This window comes from Haliaeetus leucocephalus, unplaced genomic scaffold (assembly GCF_000737465.1).
Source record: "Haliaeetus leucocephalus isolate CR32 unplaced genomic scaffold, Haliaeetus_leucocephalus-4.0 Scaffold656, whole genome shotgun sequence".
NCBI classification, from domain to species: Eukaryota; Metazoa; Chordata; class Aves; order Accipitriformes; family Accipitridae; genus Haliaeetus; species Haliaeetus leucocephalus.
In genome coordinates, this window is record NW_010973092.1 from 5,458,775 (window position 1) to 5,472,349 (window position 13,575).

The 13,575-nt window shown below is 48.2% G+C and overlaps 1 protein-coding gene across 1 annotated transcript in view; it reads right to left on the reverse strand.

Moving 5' to 3' along the window:
• The window catches only part of COL23A1 (collagen, type XXIII, alpha 1), a 45,606-nt gene that overhangs the window by 12,548 nt on the left and 19,483 nt on the right, over positions 1–13,575 (reverse strand). Inside the window, exons 5-13 of the mRNA XM_010578889.1 lie at positions 7,143–7,259; positions 6,643–6,678; positions 6,106–6,132; positions 5,648–5,674; positions 4,486–4,530; positions 3,812–3,874; positions 2,470–2,514; positions 1,892–1,969; positions 282–335 (exon numbers count right to left, since the gene is read on the reverse strand). Of these exons, the coding sequence (XP_010577191.1) occupies positions 282–335; positions 1,892–1,969; positions 2,470–2,514; positions 3,812–3,874; positions 4,486–4,497 (252 nt within the window). The 5' untranslated portion in view covers positions 4,498–4,530; positions 5,648–5,674; positions 6,106–6,132; positions 6,643–6,678; positions 7,143–7,259. The remainder of the gene's footprint in view (positions 1–281; positions 336–1,891; positions 1,970–2,469; positions 2,515–3,811; positions 3,875–4,485; positions 4,531–5,647; positions 5,675–6,105; positions 6,133–6,642; positions 6,679–7,142; positions 7,260–13,575) is intronic.

Genomic DNA, 13,575 nt, shown 5'->3' on the forward strand with positions numbered 1-13,575 from the left:
CAGGTGTGGGATTGGGAGCAGATTCGTTTCTGGGACAGCATCCTCCAGAAGAGGCTGGAGACCAGAGAGAGGTCAACAAAACTTCGGCTTTTGTGTGAAAACCTCCTTTTTCAGCCCAAGAAAGTGTTAAATAGCATTTCCTTTACCACACGTAGTCTCAAGCCCCACAGCCAGCATCACTTGCCTTATTTTGGCTTGGGAAACACTTGCTACATAGAGAGCTGCTAACGACCACATCGCTCTCTAGGAAACAAGGTCTGCATGGCAGAGGTTGGGCTCACCTTGGGACCTGGAGCACCCTGGGGGCCCGGTGGCCCTGGGGGACCTGGCGAACCCTGAAACACAGCAAACAAAACGGGTGTGAGCATGACTAATATTAAAGCATGCTGTCCTCATGCTGCTGGGGATGAGCTGGGAGAAGCTCCCAACCATGATCTACAACAGACACTTGAGGGACTGGGGTTGCCCAAACACCACGATGAGCTCAGCTGACACAAAGCCACCCAAGGGCCCCTCTGGCACAGGGGATGCAAAAGAAAACACAGCCAGAGCTAGCCGGGTGTACAGGTGCAGAAGTACGTGTATTAAGAGGCAAAATGCCTTTACTGGAGATGTGGCCCCAGATCTGGTGGTCTCTTTTTGCACGCTTCCAGCTCCAGCCAGCCAGCCTGGGGAGAAGCATCCTGCTGAAAACAGCAACAACCAGCCAGGGAGGTGCAATTAAAGAGGGGAAACGAAGGAGTTTGTGTGAGCGCTAACAGCAGGAAAACTTGCACGCTTAAATAATCTGTTTTTCCTGGGCACTGCTGGGTGTGGAGACCATGATCTGCCTTGAGATGAACAAATATTTTTCAACTTGCAAATTATCTCAAACAGCAAAATGCATGGTCTCGCTCAGCTGAAAAACAAAACGGCATCATATCCTCAAGCACCTTTTTCCATGAGTGCATACTCAGATACTGTTACATTTAATCACACTGGAAGCCACGTAGAGCCAGCCCTTTCCAAAGCACTGTCCATGAGATGGGTCAGCACGCAAACACTGAAAACAGCTCATAAGCAGGAAAATGGCAAAGTTAGGGAGGTTCAATGACGTGCCCCTCGGCAATCTCCGCATGCAGCACAGGGGAGAGGGTCTGGGCCCAGCAGATGAAGCCTCCAGACGTTTGATGGAGCCTCTCCAACCACTGCACTCCACAAACTCCACTCACAAAGCTGCATGCCGCGCAGACATCTGGCAAACGGTAATTACCATCACTTTGTGTATCCCTGCAGCCTGTTATAAAACAATTAGGATGGTGCTCAAATATATCTGTAATTAAGTATTTATTCTATTCGGCTTCTTTCATCTTAACAAAAATGGTAGAGCATTGTTCGGTCAGGCAGATTAGGGCTTGGGCACAGTTTCCCTTCCTCCCGCATCCCGACCGCTGCTTGCAGAGAAAACCGCTCCAGAGGATGCGCGGTGAAAATCGCAGCTCCGCACCATGCCGTGGGAATAACACCCCGCAGCCAGCAGTGTTTAAGCTGTAATTTGGCTGCTCGCACTCATTGCGTCGGGTGTTTATATGTCACGGGCTGTGTCAGGTTGCTTTTACCTGCAGAATATTAACTCGCGTCCCACAGCCGGATCCCACGAGCCTGGTACCCAGCCTGAGTTTACAGCCTCAAGTTTTGCCACTCTTTTGCTGGTACATCCCAAATATCCTCAGCTCCCAGATGCAATAAGCTCTTCCCTCCCAGCCAGCTCTGTGCTGAGACCGAGATCTCAGGAAGGAGATATAGGACAGGGACAGACACAATGCCACAACGTCACCGTGGCAAAGCTTGGCAGTTTTCCAGTCCTTTCCCATTAACCCGCAGGAACTGACATGGCCATGGTGCGACTTACCTTGAGCGCATCCAGGATTCGGCCATCGTAGTCGATCACTACGGTGTCACCCTGTTCCCCTTTCAGGCCGGGGGGACCCTGCAACCGGGGACGAATCCTATTTAGTTTTTGCAGCATGTGAGAAGCAGGTGGTACGAAAGCAAAGACCTGACACCCAGGTGTTTGGGGATTCTCGCCTTACAAACACCATCGATTTAATCAATTCCTAGTCTGACAGCTGTAACCGTCACCCAGCCAAACCTCAGAAGGGCATCAATTTGTGTAACAGAGAAGTGCATAGAAATCCTCACTTCATTATCACTATTCACAGCTTCCCTCTTGCAAAAAAAGGGTCACAGGATGATCACTTTGCTAAGAAAATTGGATTTTGATTGCATTTCCCAGAGCTATCTCCCATGGCAGCATTCAGTACCTACATAATGATTTGTTTAAACATGGACCATCTCTATTTTCTAGCACTGAATGATCCTGAGGCAATTCAACCACATACTAAGCAGAAAGAGGTGGTGGGGAACAGCTCAGGTCAAGGCAAATACACAACTCCAAACTGAAAAAGAAAAAACCCTGAACATCCATACCCGGGGTCCAATGGAGCCAATTCCTCCCTTCTCACCAGGTTCACCCTGAAAATCAAAATCACATTTTTGGTTCAAAGAGACCAAGGAAAATATAGGATATTTATCTTAAAAATACTGTAACTATATGAGATGCCAAGATATAGTTTAGATTAGGAAAAGTATGGCACCAACAAGGAAAGCAAAAAAAAAATAGATTTGACTTCAGAGCAAACATTTTGCAAAAAATAACATTGGTGTGAGCTAGTTGACAGTAAGAAAATGTCTCATCGCAGAGGGAGCAGAGTGGCCTGCTCGGGGCCGAGCTGCCCGTAACGGCGATGTGCCGTGCCGCTCTCCGGCTCCGCTGCCCGTGCTGAGCGTGCCAAGCTCTGGCTCTTTGTGCTGAAGTTTCACATAGCCCTCTCTTTGCTTTAGGCTGAATTTTGCGTGTGGAAAGTTTCAGCTGACACTTTTAAACCATTTTCAAGGACGAGTTTAAGGAAAATGCCTGTGCCAAATTCCCCCCCCCCCCCTTTTTTTTTTTCCCTTTTTTTTTTTTTTAAATTGTGAAGTTTTGGAAAGCTGTAGCACTCTCACAGTGGTGACCTAAAATTCAGTTCAGTATTCAAAAACGTACCTTTCGCCATACCCATGGAAATCCATTTGTTGGCCAAATTAAAGCTCTCCAAAAAGTAAAAAAAATGGTATAAACACATTCTTTCTCCATAAGAAAACTCAATTCAGCAGATCCCAGAGGGAACAAACCAGCACTGCTGCTATGGTCTTAGAAAAAAAATGGCTAAGGGTCACCTGAGCCCACGTTTCTCCATCATATACAGTTTCTTGCCCAACAAGGAGCCACAACTGTTTGATATAGAAAGCATGACTGGATACAGATCATACTAAGTAAGAAGCAGCTGAGGGGGAAAATAACAGCCCACAAACGCTGTCCGGGTCTCATCATCACCACTTAACATATCGAGAGTGTCTTATTGCATTTCTTGGCAGTTAGGAAGGTCCGTAGAATAGGACGGCACTTAAGTGCTCTAGGCTTTGAGGCGATACTGCAGCCATCAATACATCGGATCAAAATGTGATCAGAGGTTTAGCTCTCTTGGGGAAAAGGAGGCAATTCAATGAAAAACATGCAAGGAGACGATTTTAAAAACTCTTACACTGTTCTCCGCTGGAATCCAGCTGTCATCACCACAAAAAGGTAAAATACTTACATCCCCCTGTTTTATCTCAGTTTGGGCATTTTATGAGCCTTTTAGAAGGCAAAGGCCTAAAACACCTACTCAGCTGAAACCCTCTGCCTGAAGAGGGCTGTGCCCAGCTTCCCGGCTAATGGACTTTTATTTACCTTGGGTCCTGGCAAGCCATCTGTGCCGTTCTCTCCCTTGGGACCCACGCTTCCTTTTTCTCCCTAAAAACAAGACAATTTCGATAAATGTTATACGGGTAGGACGGAGAGCAGATTTCTTCAGGTGATAATTTTCTTGCTTTAGCTTTACTTTTACATACATGAATGAGCAAAGCTCTGCTTCTAGCCTGAAATACATCACGTTGCCTAGGTGCACAAGGGGAGTCTTTGAGATAAAAATGAAGCTTTCAGGCTTAACAGTTGGGCTGCGGGTGGTATGTTCAGCCATAAAGTTAGCCCCAAAATCGCAGGACCTGGAGAAGGCTCCCGCGGAGAGCCTGCTGCACCCTGATCTGGGCAGCACAAACCCACGTCCCGAACCCCCGCTCCGGGCCACCCGCAGCAACACTCCCCAATTCACTTCTGCAAGAGGAGCCTCTAAAAAGCAATTCTCTGCCAAAGCCAACAGGTTGCATTTGCAAACTTCTTCTGGGCAGAGCTACCGTGGCAGAGGGGTGGGTTATGCTTCTCTTTCTCTTTTTTTTTGTTCTTTTTCCATGTCAGGGGAGAAATGTGCTTCTCTATCTGCCCCAACTGTGATACTGTGCCAAGAACCCAGATAGCAAAAGGCGCTGCCAAGCACATACGTTGGATGGACACAGAGCAGAACATACCTTAGGGCCCATAAGTCCTGGTTCCCCAGGGATCCCATCATCACCCTGATGAAATAAAATATAAAAGGTGAAATACAACGAGCTCTTACACATGTATCATGAGGATCCAACACGTCATATGACCCCACTGAGTGTCACTGATCCCACCGAGACCCACACAGGTTTGCAGGAGGCCAGGGGAAAGCTGCAGCAAGGAGCCCAGGAGGCTCCAGCATGGTCCCCTGCTCCCGGGGAGGTGGATGGGCATCTCCCAGCATTTACCTACAGCAGACCCTGGGGAAGGTGCTCTCCCACCTTTAACAGAAATTAGGTATTTAATCCATTTGGGCTTTTTGGATCCCAAAGACCTCCTGCAAGCTGCCACTCATCTTCATGGACTTCCATCACAAGCCACCAGCACACCCATCTGCCAGGAGGAGATTCTTGTTTCACTTGTTTTACTCCAGGAGAACAATGAAGCGTGACCACTTCATAGGTGCTGAAGAGGTTAATTTTACTGGCCAGTTATGAAATTTTTTAAGCCAAATTCTGGCCTGAAAAACACCCACGGCCACGCCTGTTTTGGGGCAAAGCAGTAAGAGGGAAACGCTGGGCCCTGTCAGCGCTTCAGCTTCAGTTAAAGGCAGTGATTTATCCACTACTGGATGGCACCACCAGAAGAAAACGTGGAGAGCTTGGACATGTGCATCTCCCGCAGTCTTCAACGCCTGACCCAAGCAGCGTGCCTGTCCTTAAAAGAGTGGGCAATCCCCACGAGACCGAGGTGCTGCCTGGCGATCCCCACCCCAGGAACCTCAAACCCAGCCCAGGGGCCCCTGGACAGATAAAAGCCTCCAGGCGCTTCCCGGTTCAGCCTGAATTATTGGAGGGAAAGGGCTCAAGACCTACTGCTTTGTTTGGCATTTGCTATTTTATTCTTTGTCTGTTGGGCAGATGTGATTGCAGCTTCTGGCTTGCTTGTGGTAATGAAATCCAGGCTGAAGGCACAGCCGTGCCCATGCCTCAGGGTCTCATGTGTGAGAAACCCTGGGGAACAAAAGGAAGGGCTCGGTATGGACAGCCACAGCTTCATCAGTCTCTGGCAATGGTTTCCTTAGTTGAGCACCAAGTAATGCAAAGGAGAAAGAAAAAAATAAAAATAAAAAAAAAATCACCATTTTACCTTTTTGCCTTGGATGCCAGGCTCACCCTTCAACAGCAACACACACAGAGGAGAAAGAAGTTTAGGGACATAACAGAAAATAAGACCAATTGTATAGATAGTCAAAATTAATTGTAAAACTAAAATACTTGGCTTGTGTTGATCATCTTTATCCTCCTCAAATGCAAGAAAGCACATTCCCACAGTACACCAGTGTCCAGCCCCTTGTGGCTCCCTCCACTCCCATTTCAAGGTTTTAACATGGGCAGTGGGTGTGATACTGAGTAGGAGACAACATTCAGACATTTGCAGCTCCAAGTCAATGGCTAACATGATACCTTAGAAATTTTGTATCTGATATATACAGATGAGTGCAAGTCCAGTGCAAAATACCTATGTTCATCTCCACTCCCATTACCCAGCAATATTTCAAGAATTCATATTAAAATTAGACAGATAAGAAATTACTTATTACCCACCTTTGGTCCAGGAGGTCCCCTGGCACCCTGTTGAATGTAAGAGTAGTTGGTATACTTGTTTGACAATAGCATATAACAGCATAAAAACATTTCCAAGAGTACTTAAATTCCCATGAAAAAAAATGACATGATATCAACTTCTCATCTTCCCTTACAAATATAGCCATAAGTTCTCTGTGCTCCCAGTAAATAATAAATATTCTTTTACAGCTGGTGTATTTTATGTATAACGAGCACCTTTTTATCCAACCTAGACCTTAGTGAATTGGAGTTACAATGCCAGGAGGCTTCAGAGGGGCAGCAGTGGGGATACAGGAGCAGTACATCCCTCCAGAGGAGCCAAGGGGACAAACACTGGCCTCTTCTCCCCAGGGCACAGGTACCCCTGGACAAACACCCATTTTAGGGTATCTATAATCTCCTGTGGGGTTTTTTTTGCCTCCGTAAGCAATGACAGAAAACCACTTGCTGCAGCGAGCTGAAGGGTGATGTAAAGCGAGAGGCACGCACACACGGATGCTTCTGGGCAATACTAACCACGAGGCCATCCTCTCCCGGCTCGCCTTTGAAACCCTGCAAAAATAAAAAGGCCCACATTGAAACTATTACCCCTCATTCTCCAAAATGCTCAGCAGTAAGGAGAATGTTCAGCAGCATTACATTTTAGCCTTTTTTTTTTTTTTTTATTAAATAAATTGCTGGTGATCTGGAGATTTGCAACAGGTCATCCGAAGGCTACAGATTGGGGAAGAGATCTCCTCCGGGCTCTCTGAATGACAACCAGCACCTGCAAATACACGCTCCGGGTCCAGCTCTTTGCTCCGAAATTGAAGATGGAAGGTCCCCCTCCTGCTCCCTTGGCCCCATGCCCCAAAGTTTTGCTGTACGAGCAGCCACCGGAGCCCAACTGCTGGCCCAGGCTGGGGACCCAGCGGTTGGGGTGGCAGCACCGGTGAAGGGGACACCCTTCACCCTCCTCTCCCTCGCTGGGGTGGGAACTGCCCGGCCCGTGCTCGCTGTGCATCTCCCGTCCTTACAGGGGGGCCTGAAGGTCCTCTTGGGCCATCTTTTCCCGTGTCACCAGGAGGCCCCCGGGCACCTGGGGGTCCTGGAGGACCAGGGGGACCAGTGGCTCCATCTCGACCTTGATCACCCTGGAAGAAGTTCACACAGACATGGTGAGATGAAGTGGCGCTGGCAAGCAGTGGCCACGAGGTGCCCGCGATGCATGCACCGCATCCCTTGGCCATCAGCACGCTGGCCTCTGCTATCCCAGAGGAATTTAATTACAGCTTCCAACTGGGAAGGCTGGAAGCGAGCTCATGGCCGATTCACGCCCTTTGGGTCTGGTTCCTTAATGAGGATTTTGCCCAATGCCTTCCAACGAGGTTTTATCTCATTAAGCCTTGCCCAGCGACTCTCCGTGGAAACCACCAATTTGACAGTACCCAGAAATAACCCAGTCCCAACAACATGCCGGCCCAGAGCATGCACACACTTCATAGCTTAGTGCACCACACCAAAATAAACACACACACACACAAAAGTAGCGCTTAGTGGAACCCTTTAAATACAGCCAAGGTCATATATAAACATCCAGCGTAGCTCACACCCTGCATCGCTTGGATGCAAAAAAAAAAAAAAGCAGGAGCTGTATCTCCGTGTGATTGTGAAGGTTTGGTAGGTGCCCGCTCCGGAGGTGAGCGCCCCACGGGGCTTCGCCACCCAGTTATCGGCTCCGGACCCCCCGCCGGCCGCCGCAGCCCAGCCCCGGGGCTGTGGCCGGGCACATCCATGTGGCTGCACAATGGAAAGCCTCATGGAAAGGCCATCTCATAAATCTTTTAGCAACATCTGGAAGGGTTACCACCGAGGCAGGATGAGGACTGTATTTAATATGTGGTCCACCCTCAAATCAGGGACAAGTGTGGGATTTTCAGAAGTCCTTAAGTGACTTAGCAGCACAAATCCCACGGCCTTTCAACAAGATCTGTGCTCCTAAATCACTTGCATAGTTTTGAAAAAAAATCCTATTGCAAACGCTGAACACTGCATCCAATTATGTCAAGTCAGGAGTCTCCCACTGAATTTTGCCTAATTAAAACATCACATTTAAGAGTACAAGGATTTAGACAACTCTAGTTTTAATGCATTTTATTTTACAATACCCGCACTGTTCATATGAACATTTATAGGACTTTGCTGCTTGATCCCCACACTTCCCACAAGTGGCCAAATCCTAAAACCCATCACTTTTATGTCTCTGTTGAAAAAACTCCCCCTAAATCCAATGGGGTTTCACTCAAGCGTGCTCCCAACAAGCACTTCTGAATGTAGCCACAGTAGCGACAACTTAAAATAGCAATAGTGCACTATCAGCCAGAAAGAAGAAACAAAAGCAACTCAAAGAATCACAGCAAACCAGCGGCATCAGATCCGATACATCTACCTTGAGCACTCGCCGGCTAAAGACAAGCTGATCATTAGCCAGAAATCCATGATTGAGCCGGGGAAAAACCATCTAACCAGGTGAAGTGGGAGGCAGAGGAGGAAAGAGCAAGAATTTAAGATGAAAGCACAGCAGAACAATATGTTTTAAAGGCTGTAACAATACTTAACAATTTTTCCTTGATAATTAATTAATGCATGAGGACGAACGACTGGTGTTCCTCAGGGTCGGTATTGGGACCGGCGCTGTTTAACATCTTTGTCAGTGACATGGACAGTGGGATCGAGCGCGCCCTTATCAAGTTTGCCGATGACACCAAGCTGTGTGGTGCGGTCGACAGGCTGGAGGGAAGGGATGCCATCCAGAGGGACCTGGACAGGCTGGAGAGGTGAGCCCATGTGAACCTCATGAAGTTCAACAAGGCCAAGTGCAAGGTCCTGCACATGGGTTGGGGCAATCCCAGGCACAAATACAGGCTGGGCGATGAGTGGATTGAGAGCAGCCCTGAGGAGAAGGACTTGGGGGTGTTGGTTGATGAGAAGCTCAACATGACCCACCAATGTGCATTTGCAGCCCAGAAAGCCAACCGTATCCTGGGCTTCATGAAAAGCAGCATGACCAGCAGGTCCAGGGAGGTGATTCTCCCCTTCTACTCGGCTCTCATGAGACCCCACCTGCAGGACTGCGTCCAGCTCTGGGGCCCCAACATCAGCAGGACATGGACCTCTTGGAGTGGGTCCAGAAGAAGGGCACAAAAACGATCAGAGGGCTGGAGCACCTCTCCTATGAAGTCAGGCTGAGAGGGTTGGGGTTGTTCAGCCTGGAGAAGAGAAGTCTCCGAGGAGACCTTAGAGCAGCCTGCCTGTACCTAAAGGGGACCTACAGGAAAGCTGGAGATGGACTTTGTACAAGGGCATGTAGTGATAGGACAAGGGGTAATGGCTTTAAGCTGAAAGAAGGTAGATTTAGATTAGATGTAAGGAAGAAACTTTTCACTGTGGGGGTGGTGAGGCACTGGGACAGGTTGCCCAGAGAGGCTGTGGCTGCCCCATCCCTGGCAGTGTTCAAGGCCAGGTGGGATGGGGCTTTCAGCAACCTGGTCTGGTGGAAGGTGTCCCTGCCCGTGGCAGGGGGTTGGAACTGGATGAGCTTTAAGGTCCCTTCCAACCCAAATCATTCTATAATTCTATTAAATAATCTAGGTAGCCAACAGTGGTTGTTTTAACGTTCTGGATACACTGGAGCTTGGTAAGCTGTAAACAGAGGGAAACAAGTATCTTTTCATTAGTTTACTGCACAATAGGACATTCAAAGCAGCTGGGGTACAGAGGTTTCCCCTACTGCAGGGCTTTCTGCAGAATAAAGAGCATTATTCCAGTAAACCCCACAGGAGATATATCCCAGCATTTCTCCTGAGACCAAATATTATATTTTTTTTCAGAGGCTAAAATGAATACTGATGTATTCCCCAGCCTGCAAAACACAGATAAATCTCTCAGATTTATATGATGCAAAAACAATGTATTCAGACCGTGTCAGTAGTCATTGCTATTGTCTTTTAGCCTTTCCACTTATCTATCTAGGGAGAAGCAGTAAGACATTTACTTTCTCAGCACACTGCTTGCGTCTCCCTTTCCCCCGTCCATCCCTGCACACATCCGTAGGAGGACCAAAGGGATGGAACGAAGCCATGAGAAGCCCAGCAGGAACACGCAGTACGTCCTCCATGAGGATTTTGGAAGAGTTCTAAGGAACAAACCTCTTATCCAAATTGCCCAGGGAGCTTTTAAACCTTTCATGCAAATAACAGATAACCCCAAAACTCAATTTTGGGGTAAATATCGCACAGGCAAGCCCACTCTCGTACCCAGCCTCCCAGGACAGGCTTAGCAGCAGGCATCCACAGGTACATTGAGCACGGATATTTTAACACAGTCATCTTGGAATGGGAGGGGAAAACCAAAGCCAGACAGAAAAAACTAATCAGCCCTGGAAAACAAACCCCTCCCAAGGATTTTTTTCAAGCTGTAGAGAGAGGCTTTAGCTCAGCCCTCACTTATATACAGCCATTTTGGGGAGGAACAACACTGAAATCCTGAGATTTTAAAAACCCAAGATGATGCCACATTGAAATTAATGGGGACACAGAGCCCTTGCACTTGGCCAGGCCCTCCAGATACTACAGAAACCACCAAACAGGCTCTACTGAGAGCAAAGGGTTTTGTGGTAGACCCAAAGGACCTAGTTTTATGGCCTCTTATATGCGTGAAGATACACAAGAGCATTAAGCGGGATTTTCAAAAAAGCCCAAGGAGCCAGACGGGAACTGAAACTTTTTTCTTACCCCTCAGATTGCTGAGCACCATTCAAGTAAACACCTTCCGAGTCCAGCCCTATCTGTTTTAACGTGAAATGACAATTTGCATTTGCTCTGAGGCCAAACACGCCATATCCCACCAAATCCAGCCATCACACATTTAATTTTCAACAATCTCTGTTACAGATGGGCCCACCTGGTCACGGGACACTGGGCTAACTGGCTCTTGGGTCTGACTCTGGGTAGCAATGGAGCCTTAGAGCACAGAAACCTTGAACACCGGTAATATCCAGCTTTAGACTACTAGATTTAGCCATTTCAACATAACGTTCCAAAATAAGCAAATAAAATAAAATAAAATAGAAGTATCCATAGGTGTCTCTGTTGACTGTCGTTGTGAGCTCTGCAGGACGCTTTCTGTGCTGAGCTTTTACCTGCAATGTGAGCTTGGCAAGCACTTACATTTTTGCAGAAAGTAAGAGAGAAGCCACTTTTCTATCTGCAGCCTAAACTCCAGCCTGTCGCTATAAGCCAGTCCAGCCATGCCAGCAACTCAACATACAGGTACAAACGTTACTGGTGCCACCTCCCTCGGCAGATGCGCAAAGATTCATCAATCCCATCATTTGTCTAAACACCAGAACTGTCAGTAAGAACAAGACCACCCAGTCCAGAGTGGTCAGCCCAGTGCCGGCTCAGGGAGCGAGTCTGGCTTATGAGAACAGTCCTTTTCATAGCGGTAGCAATATATTTGATTTTAAGAGGGAAGTACAAGCACAAATATCAGGCACACGAGTCCCAGCCTTGGCAGCATCCTGCTTCGACTTTCTCTTTCCTCCCCAGAGCAGAGGGACTCTGTTCTCGATTTCTGCCTGTAAATACACTTACACGCATTTTGTCAGTATATTTGAGTAGGTTTATTCCCCATCTTGATTAGGTGAGGCTGCACCACAGCCTCCCTGCTGCCGTTTGCAAGCACTAGTGTTCGGCGCCTAACTCAACCCAACACGAACTCCTTCCTCACCTCCCCAAAATCACCCTCCAACATCTGCATTACGCTCACATGTGCAATAATCTCTTCTCTGTCCACACTGGTGGCAGGTGTTTATTAGAGACAGAAAGAGAAGCAGCGCACACACAAACATATTCAGTAGCTAATCCCTAATTGCCTTCATCTCACTTCCACTGCAGACAGTCCCTCCAAAGCCTCCCCAAGCGTTATTCTCTTTTAATCTATCATTCCCAATGATAATATTTTTGTGTTCACTGACACACACGATCCCCACTCCACCGCCCATAGACATGCACGTTTACAAGGGAGGCAGCGCTGGATATATTCCAAGTTATTTATCCTCCCGTTGATGCGATGACTTGCTGTGACACATCTTTCAAAATCAGCTAAACAAAGCCACCGCTGAAATTTGAGGAAGAACATAGATTAAATTAAGAAATAAAAAATAATCTAGGCCAGATGGTACTAAAAAGTTTCGTACCCAATCCGCAACCCCGAGTGTCTGGAGACATAAAGAAAGCTATTTTCAAAGCCAGGCACCAGTTGTTAGACCTACTTGTGCATGGCTCTGCCAGGCTTGTTTCTCTCCCTTTCCTCCCAAATTGTTTCTGAGCCTTTTTCTTACTCTTGTGCAAAAAGACATAAATAAATCTAAAAGTAAAGCGAAATCTGGACAAATGCACATGAGGAGAAAAAAAAAAAAAAGCACGTGTTTTTATCAGTAGATTAAAACATAGGGCAAATGTTACCTTGGGAGCTGGCACCTGCCCCTGAGAGTCCAGACGGAGCCCGTCCCCCGAGCATCTCCTGCAGCGCAAACAGGGGTCACAGCAGGAGGTGGGTTCCTGCGTTATTTGGCAGCACTGACCACAGGGGCTTCGGAGCCTGAGCATCTCCTCCGGCATCGCTCGAGTCACCAGCCCCGAAGTCATCCACAGCCCCGGCTGAGGACTGAAAACTCATGCCCGTGTGCCGCTGAATCACCTCTTAAAGCCTTTTCTGAGTACGTGGGTGGGCACTTAGACAAGGTTGAGACCTTATGCCGAGCTCCTCCTTAGCCACGCAGGGCATAAATCTATCGGAGAAGTTTTAGGGGCTCTCAGAGCCCGAGGGTGACATTTCTAAAGGCACCCAAGACGGCTGGGAGCCGCTTCAGAAAATGACACCAACTTCAAAAAGTGACTTAACAGCCTCTAGGGGGAAAAAAGAAAAATGACTCCAAGGCATCTCTGCCCGATGTTAGCCTCTGAGGGCCTGGCTACGTTTCCAGCAACCGCATCTAAACCTACCAGCAGACTCTCGGGCGCCAGTTCCGAATCCGGCCCCTGCATGAGGCCCATACCCCAGCATCCCAGCACACCGCCGCTGCGGGGTTTCCAGCAGGCGCCCATAACCCATGGCCAACCGCACCTCCGTTACCGCGACGGAGCCCACCTCGGAAATACCGCACACCTCGTGGTGAGCCCTCCCGTCTCATCCCCAACACGGGAGACCTCGTGCTGCTGCTGCCATCACCAGCACCGCTGCGGGGACCGTGGGACAGCCACATCCCCTTTGCGCCCCGTGGGGACCTATCCTGATGCACTGCAGTAAATCTCAACTTCACGCAGCCCCATGAGAGCCATTTCTACAAAACTCCGCTGATTTCTGAATGTTATGGCCAAAACAGTTTTCCCTTATCATACAGTTACT